The 22,784-nt window shown below is 43.6% G+C and overlaps 1 protein-coding gene across 1 annotated transcript; it reads right to left on the bottom strand.

Moving 5' to 3' along the window:
• Positions 1 to 2,369: 2,369 nt before the first annotated feature.
• On the bottom strand, positions 2,370 to 21,909 carry LOC124288634 (microfibrillar-associated protein 1-like). Its single transcript, XM_046725187.1, has 10 exons — positions 21,556 to 21,909; positions 19,981 to 20,215; positions 18,881 to 19,010; positions 18,083 to 18,165; positions 17,035 to 17,148; positions 16,418 to 16,526; positions 7,680 to 7,840; positions 5,462 to 5,621; positions 4,249 to 4,338; positions 2,370 to 3,192 (listed from the first exon to the last, which is right to left on the bottom strand). Exons 1-10 carry the CDS (start codon positions 21,620 to 21,622, stop codon positions 3,019 to 3,021), a joined length of 1,323 nt encoding a protein of 440 aa, XP_046581143.1. The 5' UTR covers positions 21,623 to 21,909; the 3' UTR covers positions 2,370 to 3,018.
• Between the last annotated feature and the right edge of the window lie 875 nt (positions 21,910 to 22,784).

The raw sequence follows: 22,784 nt of genomic DNA, 5'->3' as shown, positions 1-22,784 counted from the left end.
TGCTCCCTTATTCGTTTCAATGAGTATATGACGCTCACCTTTTTGCGGACACCGAGTATCATGACTATTTGATAGTGATAATTTATGTATGCTCTTGATGTAGTTGGAATTGTACAATCCACTGCTTTTGTGTATTACTATGAATTTGGCAGGGTCCTGTCGCTTTTAATTATTTATATATTTTTCAAATAAATATTCATTAAAATCTGACAAGGACCTAAAGGGCGAGATGAAAGATACGATGTCCTCTGCCAAAGTATTTTTAGCAAGAACATGTTGTTTTGTCTCCCGCGTATGACTTCTAGCGGTTATTTTTAGCAGTGAAGTTGCGGGGATCGAAATAAAACAAATAGACGTTCCTTTTTCTTCTTTAAAGTAATCTGGCGCGACGCTCCCTGTATCTTCTCCCTGTCACACAGGCCCCCACTGCGGGTCAGAAAATCGATGAACTAAGCCCTGGTTTACAATCCAGCCCCCCTACTGTCACACTGGCCCCCACTGCGGGTTAGAAAATCGATAAACTAAGCCCTGGTTTACAATCCAGCCCCCTACTACAGGCCCCCACTGCGGGTCAGAAAATCGATGAACTAAGCCCTGGTTTACAATCCAGCCCCCCTACTGTCACACAGGCCCCCACTGCGGGTCAGAAAATCGATAAACTAAGCCCTGGTTTACAATCCAGCCCCCCTACTACACAGGCCCCCACTGCGGGTCAGAAAATCGATAAACTAAGCCCTGGTTTACAATCCAGCCCCTACTGTCACACAGGCCCCACTGCGGGTCAGAAAATCGATAAACTAAGCCCTGGTTTACAATCCAGCCCCACCTATATAACATGTACAATCGATAGGGCTGGATTTACAACCAGGGCAGTAGGGGCTGGATTTATCGATTTTCTGACCCGCAGTGGGGGCCTGTGCCCTGTCACACCCAGTAGAAGGTGCAATAGATATGAGGAAATCCAATACGTTTGCGCCAGCAATAATTAATCTGGGCTATCTACCGAAAAACATTCCATTGGGCTAAAGAAGAATAACTGGTGATGTAAGAAACAATGTAATGCTTAGATAAAATATAGTGATCTAAACTTTTACCATGTCATCATGGAGTATAATTCTCTTGTGAATGTTGTAAGGAATAGCATTTCTGCTATCACTGAAGCCCAGCAGAGCTGTATAGATGCAATGGGATCAACATAGAGACATAACTCACGCATATTTCAACAAAGATACTGACTTATTTGTTTGGACAAAGCCGGGCAAAGCAATATTCCAGCTACATAGCAGCGGTCTGTAAATGACGGAATCTGGACCAGACAATTGAGTAATCAACATCATGAGCGTCTACGTAACTGGGATACGATGAGTCAACCAACCTGACCACATTATCTGGTTACGCGGCTCTTACAAGTATGAGTTGCTGAAGACCGATTCCTCACCATTTTGTATTTCATAAGAACCTTACTGCCTAACCAGGGGAGGCCCCGCAGAGCAAACAAGCGAATGTTTTCTGTTAATTCTCGTGAGATGTGGTTCACAAAAACAGAAATTTAAGTGATCCTTTACATCCATTTGTATTCTGTCAGTTGTGTGAGGTGAGGTGAGGTGAAATTGGGTTTAACGTCGTACTGGAGAATAATTCGCTCATATGACAGCGTGCATATGTGTGTATGTGTATGTGGGGCTGCTTGTACTAGCCCAGACTTAAGCTGGTTTTATAGTGCTAGCCCACTGAGATACCATGCCGCAGTGAAGCATGAATACCCCACTCAGACACATTATACTGACTCCGAGCCGACCAGTCCTTGTTGTACCCATTAATGCCGAGCGCCAGGCAGGGACCAACAAGTACCATATTTTAACGTCTTTTGGTATGACGCGGCCGGGGATCGAACCCGCGACCTTCCGCTCTCCAGGCGGACACTCTAACCACTACACCAGGGAGGCGGTCATGTCAGTTGTGTACCTCAATCAGACTCCACTGCTGCATAAACTGGTTGGCTGGCTGGTTTGTTGTTTAACTCCACACTCAGCAATATTTCAGATATATGTAAATAATGGAATCCTGACCAGACGATCCAGTGACCAACATAATGAGCATCGTTCTACGCAATTGGGATACGATGACATGTGTCAACCAAGTCAGCGAGCCTCACCAGGCGATCCCGTTAGTCACCTCTTGCGACAAGAATGGTTACTGAAGATCAATTCTAACTGGTTAGCTAAATAAACATTGTGTAATGACATCCTAATAGATGATGACCATCATAACCAATTTTCACCCATGTTGATGACATAAACTGTCAGTATAACTGACAGAATACAACAGGTTCCAGCAAAAGTGTTTTAATGAAGAAAACATACATCTGGAACATTTCATCTTTTTTATTTCATACAATGTATGACAATGTTATTATGTACAATGCATGATTTATTAAAATACGAACACATATGTAAATAATAAGTCCTTGTGAATTCTCTTGAGAACAATAAGCTATCCTGATTTTCCTTGAGAAACCAATATAGTATCTCATGAATATTTATTTATCTTCCGATCTTAAAACCAACAAATGCCAATTTTCTTCATGATCATGACGGATATTTATATTCAACCCCTTGCCTCCCTTCCCCTCAACCATATACTGTCAAGTCTTTATTGCTGTCAAGTGATGCCTCCCCCCAACCCCAAATGTACATCCAGATGTTGATCATCCATAGCCCATTGCTTTGAGGAAATATCTCACAACACAAGACATCTTTTCATGGCTTTCCTTTCTACATGTGATGTTATGCAGCCTTGACACTGCACTATAGATCTTTCACCAGTTTTCAGTTTTAATACACATCTCCTCTGATCTTAACCTGTAACAGGCCACCCCTCACAAAGATATATGTTTCTGATCCCGCATCCTCTTCGGACCCAACACGACCAGAAACATACTAAAGTGGCTTTAAATATAATGGAGATCTGATGACTCCATCATTCGCTCAGTTCAAGTTCTAAGTGGGAGGGCATCCGTTACTTCCTCTTGACCGTGGGTTTATCAAAATGCTGCTTCATCCCGCCACCCTTGGCAGCATGGAACTTGAGATTCTGAGCAGTGTCAGATATCCAGGGGGAATCAAACTGGGTGGTGTCCTGGTCCAGTAAGTGTGTGTACTTCGTCCGACCAGAACGACCAAAGTTCTTGACCTGCAAACAATAGTAGCCAGTATCAACAACTGTAATACAAGCAGTTCTGGATCCAGTGCACTGTAAGTTTCACTAGGATATGAAACATTGTCACAACACATGGTCAGCAAAATATGACACAGTCCTAAGAGCAATTTTGCCCAGCCCAGGGCCAGCCCAGCCCAGCCCAGCCCAGTACTGAATGACCAGTTCAGCTTATGTCCACAGCATTTCCACCAACTTAACCTCAGTAATACTCAAGCCTTCCTTTCTTGCAGCAGTAAAACATTCTGTCTACTAACTGTTCTGAATATACACAGTCCTAAGTCCAGACTAGGCCAAGCCAGCCCAAAACTAAATGACCAGTCCCTAAATGCAACCAATTTCTCCTCATAAATACTCAATCAAATGTTCATTTCTGATCCGCGGTAGAAGGAAAACATTCTGTCAACAAACTGTTTTGAAATGAATACCTGGTCATATCAAGCATAGAATACAAACTTCTAGTATCTACAGACTGTATGGACTAGGGCTGGGACGGGTAGGAAAAAATGGAATCAAGTACCCGCATGTACTTACCCGAATCGGAATCGAGTACCCGGAAAAGTAAGAAATACAGGGCTTCCGTCAACTTTCTGAATATTCAATCCAAGTTGACAGAGAGTATTATAGAAAACTTGAAAGGATGGCAATAAGACATTAAAACAGATCTTAGGCTATTTAATTTACGTCTGTTAAACCAATATAAAGAGTAACACCATTACTTACATTCCTCGTTAAAACACAGAACCTTTCGTTCCTGCTGTTACTGTAATTTGACTACTCACTGCTCATGCTCAGATAAATTACAGTCATAAATAATAACCTTCATTAATCGGACAATACAATGACGTAAATGTGTGTTAAGTCAATTATGAAAAAGACAAGTTATTATCTGCCCTTGTCATCTTTCCAGTTACTCGATTCCAAGAAATAGGACTCGATTCCAGCTGTACCCGACCCCGATTCGAGTACCCGAGTACCCGTCCCAGCCCTAGTATGGACACTATTGCTGGGGTTGACAATCTGAGTACACACCTGCATGACTTTAGGCAGGATAGTTTTGTCAAAGTGATCCTCCAGTGTTGGGGCAGAGAAGTCTCTCTTGAAGACACCTTCGTCATCATCCTACAACACAAACATGAGGAGATATAACAAGGTATGGATTGACAATGACAAGATCCACACTTTTACATGAGACACATCCTTTCCTTGGATATTCCATATAACATCTGCCAGTGTAAAGTGCAGATTCCTATTGGCATTGTTAAATAAGTTTTCACGCCAGAACATGATCAATAGCACATTAGTGACAATGAGCTGAGTTTAATATGGGTTTGAGCAGTATTTCACTTGTATCAGTCACGATATGGCTGAAATACTGCCGATGTGACTATAAATATTAACTCACTCACTCACTTATATCATGGTGTGTCAAATTAATATGGGAGGAAATTCCTTAGTGGCACAGGTCTGAGATGATTGTCCTTTCATTAAGTGACAGTGATAAGAGAAAAAACAAGCATGGGTATGGATCTGACAAACCTAATGAAGACAAACTGGGATTCAAACTCATCATCATAAGTGTCTGGCAAGCTTAAGGGACACAACCCTACACAACCAATTGCAGAGACTTACACAAACAGTCCATTGGTACCCATATAGAGCACAAGCAAATAATTATTTTATTTTCTGCTCTGCTTTCAAGTTAATTTAGACAGGTATGTCCATGCTAAGTATATAGCAAGACCTTTTAAATTCACTAGAATTTTGAACACGAGAAAGAATAATATCTTAAGGTTCTGATAGCACAGTGGTGTAGTGGTCAGCATGCTGGCCTCTCACACCAAAGGCCCAGGTTCGAATCCCGGTGGAGACACCAAAAATTTGTGACCTGGGTCTCATACTGTGTTGTGTCCTTGGGCAAGGCACTTCGTCCACATTGCACTCAGTCCACCCAGCTGTTTAAAATGGGTACCTGAGATGCGGATGTACGGACCTATAGGTCGCGCGAAGCGCTTAGTAGCAGCTTTGAAAATACAATTCCGTCAGGGTAATAAAGTAACGCCAGAGAACAGCATTGCGTTGGATTCTAGGCTCAAAATTTAGCATTATTACTATCAGTTGTAGTAGTAGTACTTCGAATACTATGAATTAATATTCCTCAGCTCTGATCAATCTGCATATTGTGAGCGATAACCAGCACAAGTCCTGTCAAAATGATGCGGTAACAACAGCATCTTCCACTGACCATGAAGAAGGCGCCTCTGTGGTAGTACTTCTGCAGGAACTTGTACTTCCCCTTGAGGGCCTTGTTGGTGACCTGGCGGGGGTTGTTGCGGAACTCCACGCGGCGTTCCTCCTCTGTCATACCCCGCACCTTCTCAATCTCAGTCTTCTCCTTCTCCGTGCTGGAAATACACAGATAATTACCATCACATTTTCTAGCCTCACATTGCACTACTTATCAGACTACGTTACATTTTGTTAATATTTGACAAAAGATAAACAATTCTACGATGACCACATATTTGACAGGATAGGAGTGATCTGATGTCTCTAACTGTAATCAGGAAACACACATTAAGCTGTATTTTCTTACAGAAAAGATCATGAGAAATATTTATAATAACTGTGGTTCAGAGCTTTCAAATTTATTCCACTGTTAAGCGCTAGCTTCCTATTCACAAGTCAAAACTTGTTACTCTGGTAAATGGGTACTCGATTTTCCTTCCCAGCTCCCTTGGCAGTATACAACCCAAGCTGCTCATGAGGTGTTAGATGGATATCAGTCACATTAGCATTACATCCTACCTGGTACCCATTTACTACCGGGTGAACAGTGGCATAATATCATTACCTATGCTGCATTACTTTGCCTGATTTATGACCTGGGCTCTGAACTGAGTATTTTTGGATTTTAGACCTTGGCTTAATAATGATAAATCACTCCTTCGGTAATCAAGTTATAAAAAACATAATTAAGCCCAGGTTTTAAATTTTGGAACTGTATTTAAGTGGTCTATTTTAGTGAGACTGACTGACTGAGTTTTGGTTTTATGCAATATACCAGCAACATCAATGGGGGGACACCAGAAATGGGCTATTGTACCCATGTGGGGATTCTAACCGGTCTTCGCGTGACGAGCCAACGCTTTAACCACTAGGCTACCCCACCGCCCCTATTTTAGTGAGAAGTATCTGACCTGTCTCAGGAGTCCAGTGAGTTCTGTACACAGGAATACCCTGATTGCATTATGAATGTTGTAAATACTGAGATTCATCACATGCTTTTACCAAGGGACATCACTCCCAACAAATAAATATGCAAAATCTTAATTAAGGCCCTAGGGCCAAAAGATGGATGAAAATCCCAATTTTAGGCACATGGGCTGTATTTTGCATGGGCTCAAATACAAGAAATCCTGGTACACAGAGCTACGGGCCACTACATTTTCACAAATATGACAACTGCGGATGCATTTTAATGAGCAGGTACCTTGGATCTGTGGATTTGCAAGTAGGCACTATTGCAAGACATAGTGAGTGAGTGAGTGAGTTAATATTTAACGTCACATCGGCAATATTTCAGCCATATCGTGACGAGAACATTTGATATTGAAATAAAATATATGTATATTATAATACACCTGCCGACGAAGGACAGTAAAACAACTAGAGTATCACAGATAGACATGTAAAACTAGTAATTGAATCTAAAACATTTTAACCATAGGGGACAACACAATCTAAAAATGGGCTATAGATCGCCAACAACTGAAGGTAGATCACCATACTAGGGGACCATGGGGACTTACAGTACATTTGCTTCCTGCATGGGCCCTAGCTGGATTTATATCATCCCTCAGCCGTTAGCAATTAAGACATATCTAGCCATACATTAAAATTACAAATATTCTAATGATTAAAAACGGAAAGTTGAAATTGACTTTGAATGTTTTGGGACTTCGTGCATCTCTCAGGAGGACAATAATTTTACAGTACTTTAACCCCCTCGAGGATACAGCCACTAACAATCTATGTTACTAATTCAAACTTTCAATCATAAAATATTTAGCTATTTACAAATCTGTTAACAAATTTAATTCTTTTGAAAAAGCAATAATTAAATGAGGACTTACATTAGTAAAAGATCCTTCATAGTTCTGGATTTGAAATAGATATCCCTTGTGATGGAGTACTCAACACAGTCAAGCAAGACATGCTTGACCGTGATTCGTTCCTCACAAGGGATACAAAACGGAGGATCCTCACCTTTTAATAGGTACTCATGCGTATATCTAGTGTGGCCAATACGACATCGTCGCATAATGACCTCTTCAAATCTGGACTGACAACCCAAGTAAGTGTAACCGATATAGGGTTTTATATTGCAAGACATAGTAGTTTTCATTGAGTGACAGTGATAAGAGAATCTCCCATTAATCTCTCCAACTCTCAGTGCTTACTTTTCTCTCTCTTCTCTGTCTCGCTTGAGTCTCCTCAACTCTCGAACCTTCCAGCTCTCGTACTCCTCCTCATCATTCTCATCATCTGTAGGCACCAGGTCCAGGGCGTCCTTCATCTTGTGCTGTTCCTCCACCTCCCGACGTGCCTCGTCCTCCACCATCTACAACAGCAGATCAAGTATGAGTCATATATTTAGATGAAGAATGAGTAAAATGGATAATTAACAATACAAAGAAGACTCTCAGTGTGTACATTTTGTGCACCTTTTAACTTGTCTTGAGTCTGAAATGTCTACCACTGCCATTGTGATGGCAATGTCTGCAGATGTCTCAGGTCTGTTAATCCTCAACTGTTTAGTGTCTACAATAGCTGCAACTGCCTTGTGTCTACAATGTCTGCAACTGTCTAGCATCTGCAATGTCTGCAAGTGTCCAGTGTATGTAACTGTCTAGGGTCTGCAACTGTTCAGAGTCTACAATGTCTGCAAGTGTCCAGTGTATGTAACTGTCTAGGGTCTGCAACTGTTCAGAGTCTACAATGTCTGCAAGTGTCCAGTGTATGTAACTGTCTAGGGTCTGCAACTGTTCAGAGTCTACAATGTCTGCAAGTGTCCAGTGTATGTAACTGTCTAGGGTCTGCAACTGTTCAGAGTCTACAATGTCTGCAAGTGTCCAGTGTCAGTAACTGTCTAGGGTCTGCAACTGCCTAGGGTCTGCAACTGTTCAGAGTCTACAATGTCTGCAACTGTTCAGAGTCTCTAGGGTCTGCAACTGTTCAGAGTCTACAATGTCTGCAAGTGTCCAGTGTATGTAACTGTCTAGGGTCTGCAACTGTTCAGAGTCTACAATGTCTGCAAGTGTCCAGTGTCAGTAACTGTCTAGGGTCTGCAACTGTTCAGAGTCTACAATGTCTGCAACTGTTCAGAGTCTACAATGTCTGCAAGTGTCCAGTGTATGTAACTGTCTAGGGTCTGCAACTGTTCAGAGTCTACAATGTCTGCAACTGTTCAGAGTCTACAATGTCTGCAAGTGTCCAGTGTATGTAACTGTCTAGGGTCTGCAACTGTTCTGTTCAGAGTCTACAATGTCTGCAACTGTTCAGAGTCTACAATGTCTGCAAGTGTCCAGTGTATGTAACTGTCTAGGGTCTGCAACTGTTCAGAGTCTACAATGTCTGCAACTGTTCAGAGTCTACAATGTCTGCAAGTGTCCAGTGTATGTAACTGTCTAGGGTCTGCAACTGTTCAGAGTCTACAATGTCTGCAAGTGTTCTGTCTAGGGTCTGCAACTGTTCAGAGTCTACAATGTCTGCAACTGTTCAGAGTCTACAATGTCTGCAAGTGTCCAGTGTATGTAACTGTCTAGGGTCTGCAACTGTTCAGAGTCTACAATGCAACTGTTCAGAGTCTACAACTGTCTCTACAAGTGTGCAAGTGTCCAGTGTATGTAACTGTCTAGGGTCTGCAACTGTTCAGAGTCTACAATGTCTGCAACTGTTCAGAGTCTACAATGTCTGCAAGTGTCCAGTGTATGTAACTGTCTAGGGTCTGCAACTGTTCAGAGTCTACAATGTCTGCAACTGTTCAGAGTCTACAATGTCTGCAAGTGTCCAGTGTATGTAACTGTCTAGGGTCTGCAACTGTTCAGAGTCTACAATGTCTGCAAGTGTCCAGTGTCAGTAACTGTCTAGGGTCTGCAACTGTTCAGAGTCTACAATGTCTGCAAGTGTCCAGTGTATGTAACTGTCTAGGGTCTGCAACTGTTCAGAGTCTACAATGTCTGCAACTGTTCAGAGTCTACAATGTCTGCAAGTGTCCAGTGTATGTAACTGTCTAGGGTCTGCAACTGTTCAGAGTCTACAATGTCTGCAACTGTTCAGAGTCTACAATGTCTGCAAGTGTCCAGTGTATGTAACTGTCTAGGGTCTGCAACTGTTCAGAGTCTACAATGTCTGCAAGTGTCCAGTGTTCAGGGTCTGCAACTGTTCAGAGTCTACAATGTCTGCAAGTGTCCAGTGTATGTAACTGTCTAGGGTCTGCAACTGTTCAGAGTCTACAATGTCTGCAAGTGTCCAGTGTATGTAACTGTCTAGGGTGTCTACAATGTCTGCAACTGTTCAGAGTCTACAATGTCTGCAACTGTTCAGAGTCTACAATGTCTGCAAGTGTCCAGTGTATGTAACTGTCTAGGGTCTGCAACTGTTCAGAGTCTACAATGTCTGCAACTGTTCAGAGTCTTCAACTGTTTTGTGTCTGTAATGTCTTCAACTGTCTAGCGACTACAAAAACGTGAACTAACCTGTAGAGGTTTCAGATTCTTTGAATATAGTCCTCTTTGGGGTACATATAAGCATTTAAATGTCCATTTAAAATCCCTACGACAGTTGTAACAATATTTGAATAAAAATATTTACAAAACAAAAAACTACGTTTTTGTCTTGTGAGAACACCCCTAAAGGGCCTCACGGACCCCTACAGCCAAGAGCAGGTAACTCTAGCCTATAACCTCATACCTCACTTTCCATGCTGAACGAATCAGACAGAATGTGGGGAGGTGGGTGGCCGTACCCCAAGGAGGACTATATTCAAAGAATCTGAAACCTCTACAGGTTAGTTCGATTCTTTTTCATATAGTCCTCCTTGGGGTACATATAAGCATAAGACAGACTCCTAAAGACTGAGCTAGTGAGCGGTATTCTGTCTGTATAAACACAACCCCGACAAGGAGAGTAATTCCCGAGCTAAAAATAGCAGAAAAGCTCACTTACCTGGTCACGTGTCCACCACAGCCAATCGGGCCGGGGCATGAGCCAGGGTCAGGGGTCAAACATATTATGTTTATAACGCGAAACCTCGCTAATGTAAACTGCTCAAATAATCCCCCCTCCCTCCCGTAAGTAGTCAGAAGCAAAGATAAGGGAATTTATCAATAAACCCAGAAATATTTTGCCGTACAATACAAGCAAAGGTTTCCAAGGCAATAGGACTAGAGCAGTACTGAGAAATGCACAGTACATGGGATAAAACCACCACCATAAAACCCAACACCAAGGGAATAGGTAGGAAAGTTCTAGATACCCAACACCAGGTAAAATCGGCAGATAAATGGTTCATGTCTTAAAACCTCGAAAGCTCAATCGGCCAGAGAGGTGGAACCCTGCCCACTGGAGAGAACTGACTGACCGAACCGAGCACGCTAGCTTGAGTGTCTGTCAAGTTGATAGTGACGGATGAACGTACTCGGTCGGCTCCATATAGCCGCTGAGCAGATCTCCTCAATGGGCAGGGCTGCAGCATATGCCTTCGACGTAGCCACTGCCCTAACCGAATGAGCCCTCAACCCTTTAGGTGGTATACGACCTTTGTGCTTATATCCCATACAAATGGCAGAGACAAGCCACCTAGGAAATGGTTTGCTTGTTCGCCGCAAGACCAGCCTTGCCCCCGCCATAACAGCAAAACAATTGGTTACCCTTACGGATACCCCTTGTTCGTTTGATATAAGCCTTAAGGTTCTTACGGACATCTAAGACGTGAGTACGTCGTAGAGAGGTACTGGGCAGGGAAGGCTGTGTGAAAGCCAAGAGCTCAATAGGCGCCGTTACCTGAAAGGCACTATCTCTCTTAGGACAGTATGTATCAGGCAACCGAATGCCAACTCTGTCTTTATGAAAAACAGATAGCGCGAGGTCGGCTGACATTGCATGGATATCGCCTACCCGCCTGCCCGAAGTTACCGCCACAAGAAAAGCTGCCTTCCACGTTAACAGCTGGAGGGAAAGAGCCGACAGATTGTGAAATAGAGGACCAGACAGCCAATCAAGAACGATTGACAAGTCCCACGGGGGACTAATCTGCCGGATAGTCGGACGGATTCTGTCCACGCCTGCTAAAAAGCGCTGAACAAGAGGGTGCTGCCCCAAGAGTGCACCGTCAACAGGAATATGAAATGCCGAAATAGCCGTTGAATATCATCAAACAGTTGAAGCCGCTAAACCGGCTTCCAACCGAGACTGGAGGAATTCTAACACAGAGACTAAATCTGCAGAAAAGGGATCGAAGAATCCCCTGTTGACACACCAGCGCATAACAGGCCCATCTATCCTCATACTGAACATTTGTCGAATCCCTCCGCGAAGCCAGAATTGTGTCTGCAACTGGTGCAGGAATTCCTCTCGCTTGGAGGCGATTCCAGACAGCTGCCAAACCACCCACTGAATCCTGGGATTCGGGTGGGGCGCTCCGTTCTGGGATAGGAGGTCCGGTCGAAAAGGTAATAGTACAGGAGGCTGAGCCAGAAACCTGAGGATTACCGGAAACCAGCTTTGAGCCGACCAAAGGGGTACAAGGAGCACAAGTAGTCGAGCTGGTTGAGCGGCTAGCTGAGACAGGACCTTGGGAATCAGCGGTATTGGTGGGAACGCCCACAGTACCCTGCCCGTCCAATCTAGCTGAAAGGCGTCGTTGGCTATCGCTCTCGGATCCGAATCCGAGGACAAAACACAGGAATCTGATTCGTCACCCCAGACGCAAAACAGATCCACCTGGAACGACCAACAACTGGGAGATAATCCCGATATCCCCGGTCGAGCATCCACTTTCGTGTGGGGCTAGTATACGCAGTGAGAGAGCATCTGCACGCACGCTGTCTACCCCGGGAGATAAACAGGCAAAACCCGAATGTTGAACTGGTCGCACCACAGTAGAAACTGCCACGCCTCCTGAAGAAGTGATGGGGACACTGTGCCGCCTTGCTTTAGAATGTAAGTCATGGCCGTCTGATTGTCCATTTCTAGACGAATCACTTGGCCACGGACAAATTCTAGAAAGCTCTCGAACACCTGGCGGACTGCTCTCAATTCTAACACATTGATGTGCAGGCTGACTTCTTGCTCCGGCCATAGGCCTGAGACTGAGTGGTCGCCCAAGACCAGGAGTGGTCGCATGTGAGGGAAATGTCAGTTTGAATTGAGAGGGAAGGTGTCGGGTGTGTCAGAGGATCCCCTGGACAAGTTCCCCTCCGTCCCACCACCACCGCAAGTGAGGAATCAACCACTGGCCGCTCGAAAGTCTCATAGCTCTGCAAGTATGGACTCGCTGAAATCATCCAGTGGCAGATCCTGCGTTGGAACGAGTTCTGATTTCTTGAGATTGATAATCCAGCCCAGTTTCACCAGAATATCCATCACACGCAGTGTGGATTCTCTGCTTAACTGTTGGCCTTGTGCCCTGAGAAGCCAGTCGTCCAGGTATGGGTAACAGCACCTGCCCTATGACCTGGCTAACTGAGCTGGGATTAAATTAAATTTGGTGCACACCCGTGGCGCCGTGGAGATGCCTAAGGGGAGCACACGAAACTGGTAGCACATCCCGTCGAAGGAGAACCGAACGTACTTCTTGAACTTGGGGTGCATCGGTACATGGAGGTATGCGTCCTTGAGATCGATTGACGTAGGCCAATCCCCTGTCTCGACGGATGAGATCACTGACCTGAGTGTCTCCATCCTAAAGGACGGTACCTCTATTAACTTGTTCAACCCTCTGAGATTCAGAATGGGTCTGAACCCTCCGTCCTTCTTGGTCACTAGGAAGTAAGTGGAATAAAACCCCTCTCCTTGCTGACCTTCCGGAACCACCTCGATGGCTGCCTTGTCCAGTAAGGACTGAACCTCGGCACGGAGCACGTCCGCCTTCTCTCTGGAGGCTGGCACTGGCGTGTGTCGAACCCCTGAGAAGGACGGTGGGTCCCGCCTCCACTGTGGCAAATGGCCATCCCTGAATGTGGACAGGACCCAGGGATTTGAAGTGGCTGCCTCCCATTCCCGAAGGAATAGGGACAGCCGGCCGCCTACAGGGATGTTTGGCAGAAGGCAATGCACCCCCACAGTCGGCAAGTCTCCGCTTGCTTGTGTGGGGGGCAGTAAGGGCTCTGAGGGAAGAATCAATGGGAAGCCGGGGCTGGCTTCCCCTTGCCCCGAAAAGGCTGCTGTGACTGAGCAGGCCTGCCCTTGCCTCGTGCTCTCTTGCTACACTTGCTCCGCAAAGGGGCAGTCCACTTTGCAGGCTCCCTTGCCGAGGCAGAAGGATACGCAGCAGCAAGAGGGGAAGGTCGTTGGCGAAAAGTGGAGGGGTGTTCTAACAAGGGTTTAGAATCCTTGAAAGTTGACACCGCCTCCGCGGCCTCCTCGCACTACTTGTAATGCCCCAGGAAATAGGGAAGACCCCATTGTGAAAGGCAGGGAAAGTAGCGCCTGTTGCGTGGCTGGAGAGTAACGTGCCACTGAAAGCCAAAGCCTGTGCATGCCCATGACAGCACCCATCATCTGGCTGGCACAGCACCTAATGCTGTCCCTAGCCAGATGAGAGCAAACGTCAGTGAGCTGGCGTGCGAGCACGGGTGCCGACAAGTCATCACCGGTAGCGCTCTGGTCCACTAGCTGCCCCTGTAATGCCGACAGGTAAGCAGAGTGGACAGCCACGCGTAATTGTTGAGCTGCACACCGGTAAACCTCCTCAAAGGACCGGTATGCAGACTTCAGCATGGGTGCATTGGCTTGAAAAGGTGGTAGCCGCCTGCCTTGCCTGGCCGGAGCCAGGGAGGACGTGGACGACCCCCCGAGGGTAACTGGGGCAAACACACACTCGTCCACCACTGGCGGCTCAAATAGTGAATCCTCCCCCAACTGATACCGCTTGCCTACGTCCGGTAAATCAAACCGAGACCGTGCACCAGTCAGCAGAGGATTCACTACCTCACTCACCAGTGATGGCAGAATGTGCAAACGCACCTCGGCGACCCGGCTAGCACAAAGTCTCCCCCTGGAGTCTAATCTCCTCTCGATCGCCTGAACCTGAACCGTATAGCCACCTGGGGCAGCACTTCCAGCAATAAGTTCGCGAACTTGCCGCAGGGACGACCCGAAGGAGTACTGAACCCCAACTTCTGACTCCTCTCTCTCCTCATCCTCCTCCATGTCGACATCTACACACTCCCCGGCTCCCGTACTCTCATAATCAAGAGAGGTCGCCGAGGGCGCCACTGATGCCGAACACGAAGTGCTCAGAAGATCAAGTGGAGCCAAAAGGCTCGGGTCACTCTGACCCCTGGTGGAACCCATGCCGGGCCGCCTGAGAAGAACCTGCCCCTACAGGCTTCCCGGGCAACCCAGACTGCACACAGGCCGCCGAGGTGTCCCCGACCCGGTCAGCGCCAGGGCGGCTGCCGGTCGGGGCATCAGGCGAAGACAGGTCAAGACCTGATTCGCCGGCGCGACGCGCCTGTGACGAACCTCAGCCCGAAGCTAGGTCGCCACAAGGTGCCCTAGGCAAGCTATCTCCAGAGCCCAAGCTCGGATCAAGCTGCCCGGAGGGAGGAGCGATCCCCGAGCCTAAACTTGGGCCGCATCCAACCCCCCTAGATGCGTCCGATCCATCCCTGACGACAGGCTGCTGAGCTCCATGCGGAACCCTGCTAGCGCCCTGTGAATCAAAGATTTCACGGACAACATCTGCTCCTGAAATAAAGTTGATAAAGTATTGAATGTAACTACAGGGGCTGAAGTAACAGTAGGTGTAGGGGAGGTAGATACAGGAGTAGAGACAGGGGTAGAGACAGGGTTAGTAGAGGTCTTCTTGACGACCTTAGCTTTTTTAGGAGCTGACTCTGTAGAGGAGGCAGCTCCAGAAGACCCCTTTTTTTGGTGAACGCTTGGATGGGGATACCTGGGCCCAGATATCACCCCCCGCCCTGATTAAGTTGCTGTAGAACAGCGGATCCGCCCTTTGAGACTTAATAGTCTTGGGGGAAAAACGTTCGCACGCTGGACAACCCTTCTCGTCATGTTTACCCTCCGTAAGACACCGCAAACACACCTCATGAGTGTCTTTCACGGGGATAGATGCAAGGCACGAAGCGCAGGTTTTAAACTGCAAAAAGTGAAAAACCTTGCAACAACCTGCCCTTATAACATATACATAAAAGACACGCATGGGCGATAAAAACTAATGCTAATGTAACTAACACATACATGTGAAAGATAGAGCAAGCATTAAGTTGAACACCAGCAAAATTTATGCTGGATATGCCTCAATATACCACCATAATACGAAAAAAATTGTATATAGGAAAAAATGCTAGCAGCGGAAAACACGCCCTAACGTGCTAACTTCAAACATAATTGAGACACTATAACTACACTAAACATTGAATAACCTTAAGAGGATACAATGAAAAGGTGAGCATAGCGAAGGTACCCATCCGCCATCTTGACAAGCACATTGCAAGCCGACAGGGATGGGTACAATGTTACAACAAAAGATGAATGAAAAAATTTCAGAAACAATCTCTAAATCACCCATGCAGGGAAAAAAGAGAACAATACATGCAGTAGCTGTTCCGGAACCACTCATCTTTTAGCAGGGAATTTAAAAAATCAACTCTCTTGTCGATCTGGACACCACGTCTAGTCAGTCAAACTACAGCATGGAAAGTGAGGTACGAGGTTATAGGCTAGAGTTACCTGCTCTTGGCTGTAGGGGTCCGTGGGGCCCTGTAGGGGTGGTCTCACAAGACAAAAACGTAGTTTTTTGTTTTGTAAATATTTTTATTCAAATATTGTTACAACTGTCGCAGGGATTTTAAATGGACATTTAAATGCTTATATGTACCCCAAGGAGGACTATATGAAAAAGAATGTAGAATGTGCGTGTAACTGAACTGCAATGTGACAATAGCCTGACCTTGAGAGTCTGTTTCCTCCTTTCCTCGGCCAGCTTCTTCATGTCTGTCTCTTGGTCCCGATACTTCTGCTCTTCTCTCTCCTTCTCCTGGATAGTGATACGATCTCTCCTAAAGGAGATCAACCAATACCACCATGACTACCCAACTCAAACAGATGTACTCAGTCAACACTTCAAAACTACAGAACAAACTATGGATCTATGCCATGAACATTATTCAAACATGTCTGTGCGATAAAAATAGTTCCCCATAATCACTTAAGTTGTAAAAGTATCCTCAAATTACCAACTATATTGACCTGTGTGTTGCTTTGTGCAGCAGTCACCCATACTTTCAGCTGCTTACCATGCCAGTGAGTGAATATGATTTTATGTCTCTCTAAGCATAAAGGTAAGTTTTACGTAACTGCTTAGAATGCTGTCTAATGATAATGATCAAATATCCCTGAATTCAAGAAGATAAAATAGAATTTCAAAAGAAATTCAACAAAATAATGACCTTCCCCACCCCCAGCCCGTGCACACACGCACACACACAAAATTTACACCTGATTTACAATCCTGGATAAATGCCAGCCCTCTTAACACAGGTAAAACTGGCTGAAGTTAATACATACTTCCTGACAAAGACAGGTTTCAGCCTCGGACCTGTCTCCTCCTCGGAGTCAGTGTACTCCTCGTACTCAGATGATTCCTCCTCGCTTTCTCCCTCTGACTTCTCCTCTTGCTGACTTCAATATCTCTGTCCTCCAACAACCCAACACCTCCTCTTGCTGGAAACACAGAGCTTTACAATATCTCTGACAAGTGTGTACATGATAACCATTGCCAACAACTGTTTGTTGACAATCAGATAATGTTGACAGTAAATAGCAATAACAAATTGTACATTTGTGTTGATAAACCTGTGCACTGCACAGTGATTAGTTGTAAAATGTGAGTAGGATTGCCTAACATCTAGCTCCTGCCTAGTTCAACAAACATGGCAAGATGTCTAGAAATCATCTGTAACCACTTTCTGAATTTAAACTGGCAACAAGTAAGACGGTTTCAAATATCATATACAGTCGAGCACCATTGTGTCAAACTCTGATAACTCGATATCTCGGTTGTCTTGATATAACATCTCGGTCCCGGCAAAATCCTTCATAACTTATCATTATTCAAACTCTTTTAACTTGATACGGATGTCTCGATATTTCAGATATCTCGATATAATTTCATGGTCCCAACAAGCAAAATTACCCTTTTAACTCGATATGAGCCACTTGCCTCAATATTCACCTACCTTTCATGGGCAAGTATCCCTCTGAATTGAGGTTGTTTCCACAGGTTGACACACAGTGCGGCATGAATCAAAGGGATGCGGTAGTGTAAACTAATTAGAGCTAACTGAGTTGAAGGTGTCACTTGTTTGTTATTTAATTACGATTAATTAAGAAGGATTTAATTAGGAAGTACTCACTGTTACGACTAAACACTACTGATAACGGATTATAGTTTCGAATCAAAACATTCTGAGAAGGGTTTTGTTTTCTTTCATAGTGATATGTGACGATATGCCCTGGTCGGATGTCTCGAAGTTCGGATAACTCGATATTTTTCCTTGGTCCCATGAATATCGAGACAACGGTGCTTGACTGTATATCTTTCACTGTTAAAAACATCTCTCCTACACATACCTCCACTTCATCTTCTCTCCTCTGTAGCGCCCGCTGCCTCAATAAAGCTCGACGACGCTCAATTTCCTGAAAAGCAAGAAGTGTTGCCAATCTGTCATAGTCCATAAACACATCTGACTACATAGTACTTTCATTACTGTGCTTTAACTCTGACATATGTTTGTGATATTAATTACAGAAGAGACAAAAAATGCCTTCATACTGAGTGAGTTGAGATTTTAAGTCACATCGGCAGTATTTAAGCCATATCGTGACTAAAACAAGTTACACATTCATGACACATAAACTGTCGACGACAGTAAACACAACCAGAACCTCACAGATATACATGTAAAACTAGCATGTAAATCCAAAACTATAGACACTACAATACAAACAGGCTGACAATTGCCAAAAACTGAAAGTAGATCACCATACTAAGGACCATGGGGACTTACAGCCTTGATCATGTTCATACTGAATTGTGTACCAATTAATGGGAGATGTTTTAAGTCGCTGTAGATGCTGTAGTAGATTTGACATATGACACGGATCTTCTCATTTTTACTTTCAGTGTGATATCTGCCTACAGATATTAGTACCTCAAACAAGTAATGGTCTTTAAAAGCCACTTGCCTTATTAAGATGCTAGAACCTTATATTCAAAAATGAATGTCAATTCTGTTGGTCATCAACTTGTCCATGTTCACAAAGAGGATGAAACACATTTTATTACACATGAACAGAATTATACCACAACTATCAAACACAAACATTTGACAAAAGTAATCACAGCTCTTACCTCATCATCCAGTTCCTCCTCTTCCTCACTGCTTTCTTCCTCATCCTTACCACGACCTCGATCATCTTCATCCTCAGACATGTATTGAATGATCTCCGGTTCAATGACCTCCCGTCGATGACGTGCAACTCTGTAAGTATAGATACTGAGTTAAATGTTTGCAAAAGCTTGCTGAATACCATTTCCAGTCTTAAATGTATAAAATATTGCATTATTATTAATATTTACTGTGTTTACAGTCATGATTCTAATCATATCTTCACAATGATCTTTAAAATATTTAGCTAAAACAAGTACATTGTATATCATTCACTTCACTGCCTTCAACTTTTGAGTGAGTGAGTGAGTGAGTTTAGTTTTATGCCTCACTCAGCAATATTCCAGCTATATGGCGGCGGTCTGTATATAATCGAGTCTGGACCAGACAATCCAGTGATCAACAGCATGAGCATCGATCTGCTCAACTGGGAACCGATGACATGTGTCAACCAAGTCAGCGAGCCTGACCACACGATCCCGTTAGTCGCCTCTTACGACAAGCATGGGTTACTGAAGGTTCATTCTAATCCGGATCTTCACGGGTTTTCAACTTTTGAAAGTCAAAGGAAGTACATATGCCTGTTAGTGCTTAGTTTTCAATTTTTTTATAAAACATGAACACACTTAACCATTCTCAAAACTTGTCATATGCTTGTAAAGAAGACAGATACATCTTACAGTATATAACGTCAACATGTTCAAACTATCGCCACCTTCACATATGCCAATGATGATCGATGAACATAACACATTTTACACATATAAAATGATCTATCCATTACAGCAATAAAAAGATTTACTCAACAACAAGCTTCTATAGCATGATTAAAATCTGACAAACTCACAAAGAATTTTTCTTAGGTTATTGAAGATAGATATTTTGGACCAGAAGTTGTGAACAGGGTTGAAAAAGTATCAGTTGGATGATTTGGGTTGATTAGTTCATTCAGCATGGTTCAGTCAATGACCAAACTTGCAAATATGAAAGAATTATTTTTATACCATCGCTAAATTGTTCACTGAGCTGGAAACAAACAACAACATCACAAAGTCATATCAACCTGTCATCTTCATCGTCACTGTCATCGACCACTCTTTCTTGCAGTCGTCTCAGTCTTCTGTCTTGAATCTCATTTGCTGTTGTTTCAACTTCTTCAGTTTCCTCAACAACCAGCTTTTTCTTTTGTGCAAGTTCAAAATGTTCTTGTTCTTCATCACTGCTGCTTTCTGGGGCATAGTCTGGCCGTTTACCCGTCACATATCGTGTGACCTTCACCTTCTCCATAGCAATGTCACCTGTGGGAAAAGACAAATGCTTTCAAAATCTTTGGACATGTTTGACAAGACATGGAAGAGGTAATCATGTAAATCTAGATTGCCTGACTGTTTTGAAATAAATTTACAACCATGACAAACTTAGTATGGGCAAAGCATGTCAAACTCTCAAATACTATACTCAATACTACAAACTCTCAAATTGCCACTGAACACTTGGCTGCACTTGTGATACTTAACAGTTATATTCTGGTTAGTAAACAGTCTGTTCCTTGCCCTGGTCACTTTATTGTATACACAGAAACAGATGCCCAGGCAGGGAACCCATCTCATTCACATTTTTTGGTTCAAATACATTCTTATTCAAAACAACTGGTTTATCAATATGTAAATGGATTGGGAATTAGGGCTTAAAAATATTTTTTCAGGACATTAACCAATGGGCATTTTGATGTTACTGAGTCAGCTTGTGGAAGCTGTTGTAAAATCACCATCAGAATATAAGTGAGTGAGTTTAGTTTTATGCCACTTTTAGCAATACTTCAGCAGGGAGCAAAAGAAATGGGATTCACACATTGTACCCATGATGAGTGAACACATTACCCACTAGGCTACCCAACGCCCGTCCCCCAGCAGAATATAAGACTGTTGCAGTTGGAGAACTATCACTGGCCTGTAGTTGATTATCAACAGTAAAAGCACTGATGGACACAGCTACAATTTCACAGCTACAGTGACTCACCACTGTCGGACAATTAAAAGGACACAGCTACAACAGTGAATCATCTCTGTCTTACCCACTAAACAAGGATTATGTGGGCTCTTTGACTGCTATGATTGTGTTTCCTTATCATGCTTCTACTGTCAGAGAATATATGACATCAATCGTGCTATTGTAGCTTCCATAAACAAAAACTCCAATCATGGACCATCTGAACTGATGTCAGACACTTTGTGCACATGAACTAAATGATTAACCCTGACAAAGTAAGCACATCACTAGGGTTGACCCATGCCTGGTTCCATACTCTGTTACATACTCCCCTGTCAACAGAATGTAAATCCTGATCTCATAGCAGGGAACTGAGATTTATTTCGCAGAATTTGATAGGAGCGTGCTCATCCTCAAATTGGGAGCCAACTCAGTGGCCCACCCAGTCGGTCAGTGGCCTTAAAATTTCCGAGTCCTGTGATGGGATTCGAACCACAGACCTTCTTATCCGAATTTTAACGCCTTGAACATATCAGCAATCTGTGTGATGACTGCAGTCCTGTTACTTTATGACCACTGGCTTTACCTGACTTGATCTAGAAGATGTTATTAATGAACATCAAACAGAAAAGAAACATAGTATACATACCTTTTTCATTCCGAATAGGAATGGCACCAGCTGTAGACTGGATAGGAACTTTAGGTCTGTTCGCCATTGTGACGTTTCAGTTACTTGTTAGCAAAAAGCTGACTTCTGATATAAACAGATCTAAAACAAGAGCAAACGGAAAATCTATACTGCACGACACGATAGGTCTAAGGCGCTTCACGCCTGTCTTTAATTACACCTGACCTGAACATATATGGTCCAATCCGAACCAGAGAAACTATTTATAGTGGATCTATTTAGACATAATGAAGATAATTGGTATGTCTTCAGAATAAGGGGTAACTAGACGCCAAGCATCATCTCATTGACGAGTTGATATTTAGCTGAAGTGGAGAGTTACCTGCCCTTGGAACATTTAAATTGTGAATTTGTTTTCTGAAAAGACTGAAAAGAAACAAACGCATTGTCAGGTATTCAATACACTTACACAAGTCTATAAGGTAATAATTAATAGTTCAAATGATGATTTCTATAAAATATGCATATCACTCTAACAGTCTGGCGTGCTGTCAGCTTATCTAGACTTGCCTCATTAAAGGATCGAATTACTATACATCGATGGATTTAGCCATCCATTTATCATATGTTTTCATATTGAATGTTCAGTATATAATCTATATATATATATACCCTGTGGGATAAGACATGTGATTATTAACCATCTAGCGCCTCACAGGCAGCTTGGGTTATCGGGGGTAATAATGTGCTGTGCTTTGATTGTTTGCGCTATGAGCTTTCTTCTAGTAAATGGAGTTTAGCGCATTATAAATACACGTATTATTATTATCATATACGATCACGCCGTGCTCCTAATACAGAAGTTGATTTCCATAACTTTCCCTACCTTCACCAACTTCACTGTCGTATACTGTTTTGTAAAACATAGGAACAGGTGTTGGATACTGTTTACCTGTACATCTGAACGTTCCCGCTAATGTTTACCTCCCCAAACTGGGACGTTAATTAGGAAGTGGTGAGTTGTTTTGATTGCGAAATACTGTGTGTAGGAGATGTAAGTGTTTTCTTAAGAAGTGTTTTCTGCTACTTCTCTGCTGGTCTGCGTAGCTGAATGTTGAATGACGATACTTACCTAACACATATCGTTTAAATTTACACAACTGAATTTAATATATTAGCGGCCTATGATTTATCAGAATTTGTCGGACGTGGACCGCTGTGAAGCATATTTTATTATTTTAAGCATATTT

The sequence above is a fragment of the Haliotis rubra genome, unplaced genomic scaffold (genome assembly GCF_003918875.1).
Source record: "Haliotis rubra isolate DU_JTF1 unplaced genomic scaffold, ASM391887v1 Scf421, whole genome shotgun sequence".
NCBI classification, from domain to species: domain Eukaryota; kingdom Metazoa; phylum Mollusca; class Gastropoda; order Lepetellida; family Haliotidae; genus Haliotis; species Haliotis rubra.
Note: the sequence above shows the minus strand (reverse complement) of the source record. Positions and strands in the feature narration are given on the sequence as shown.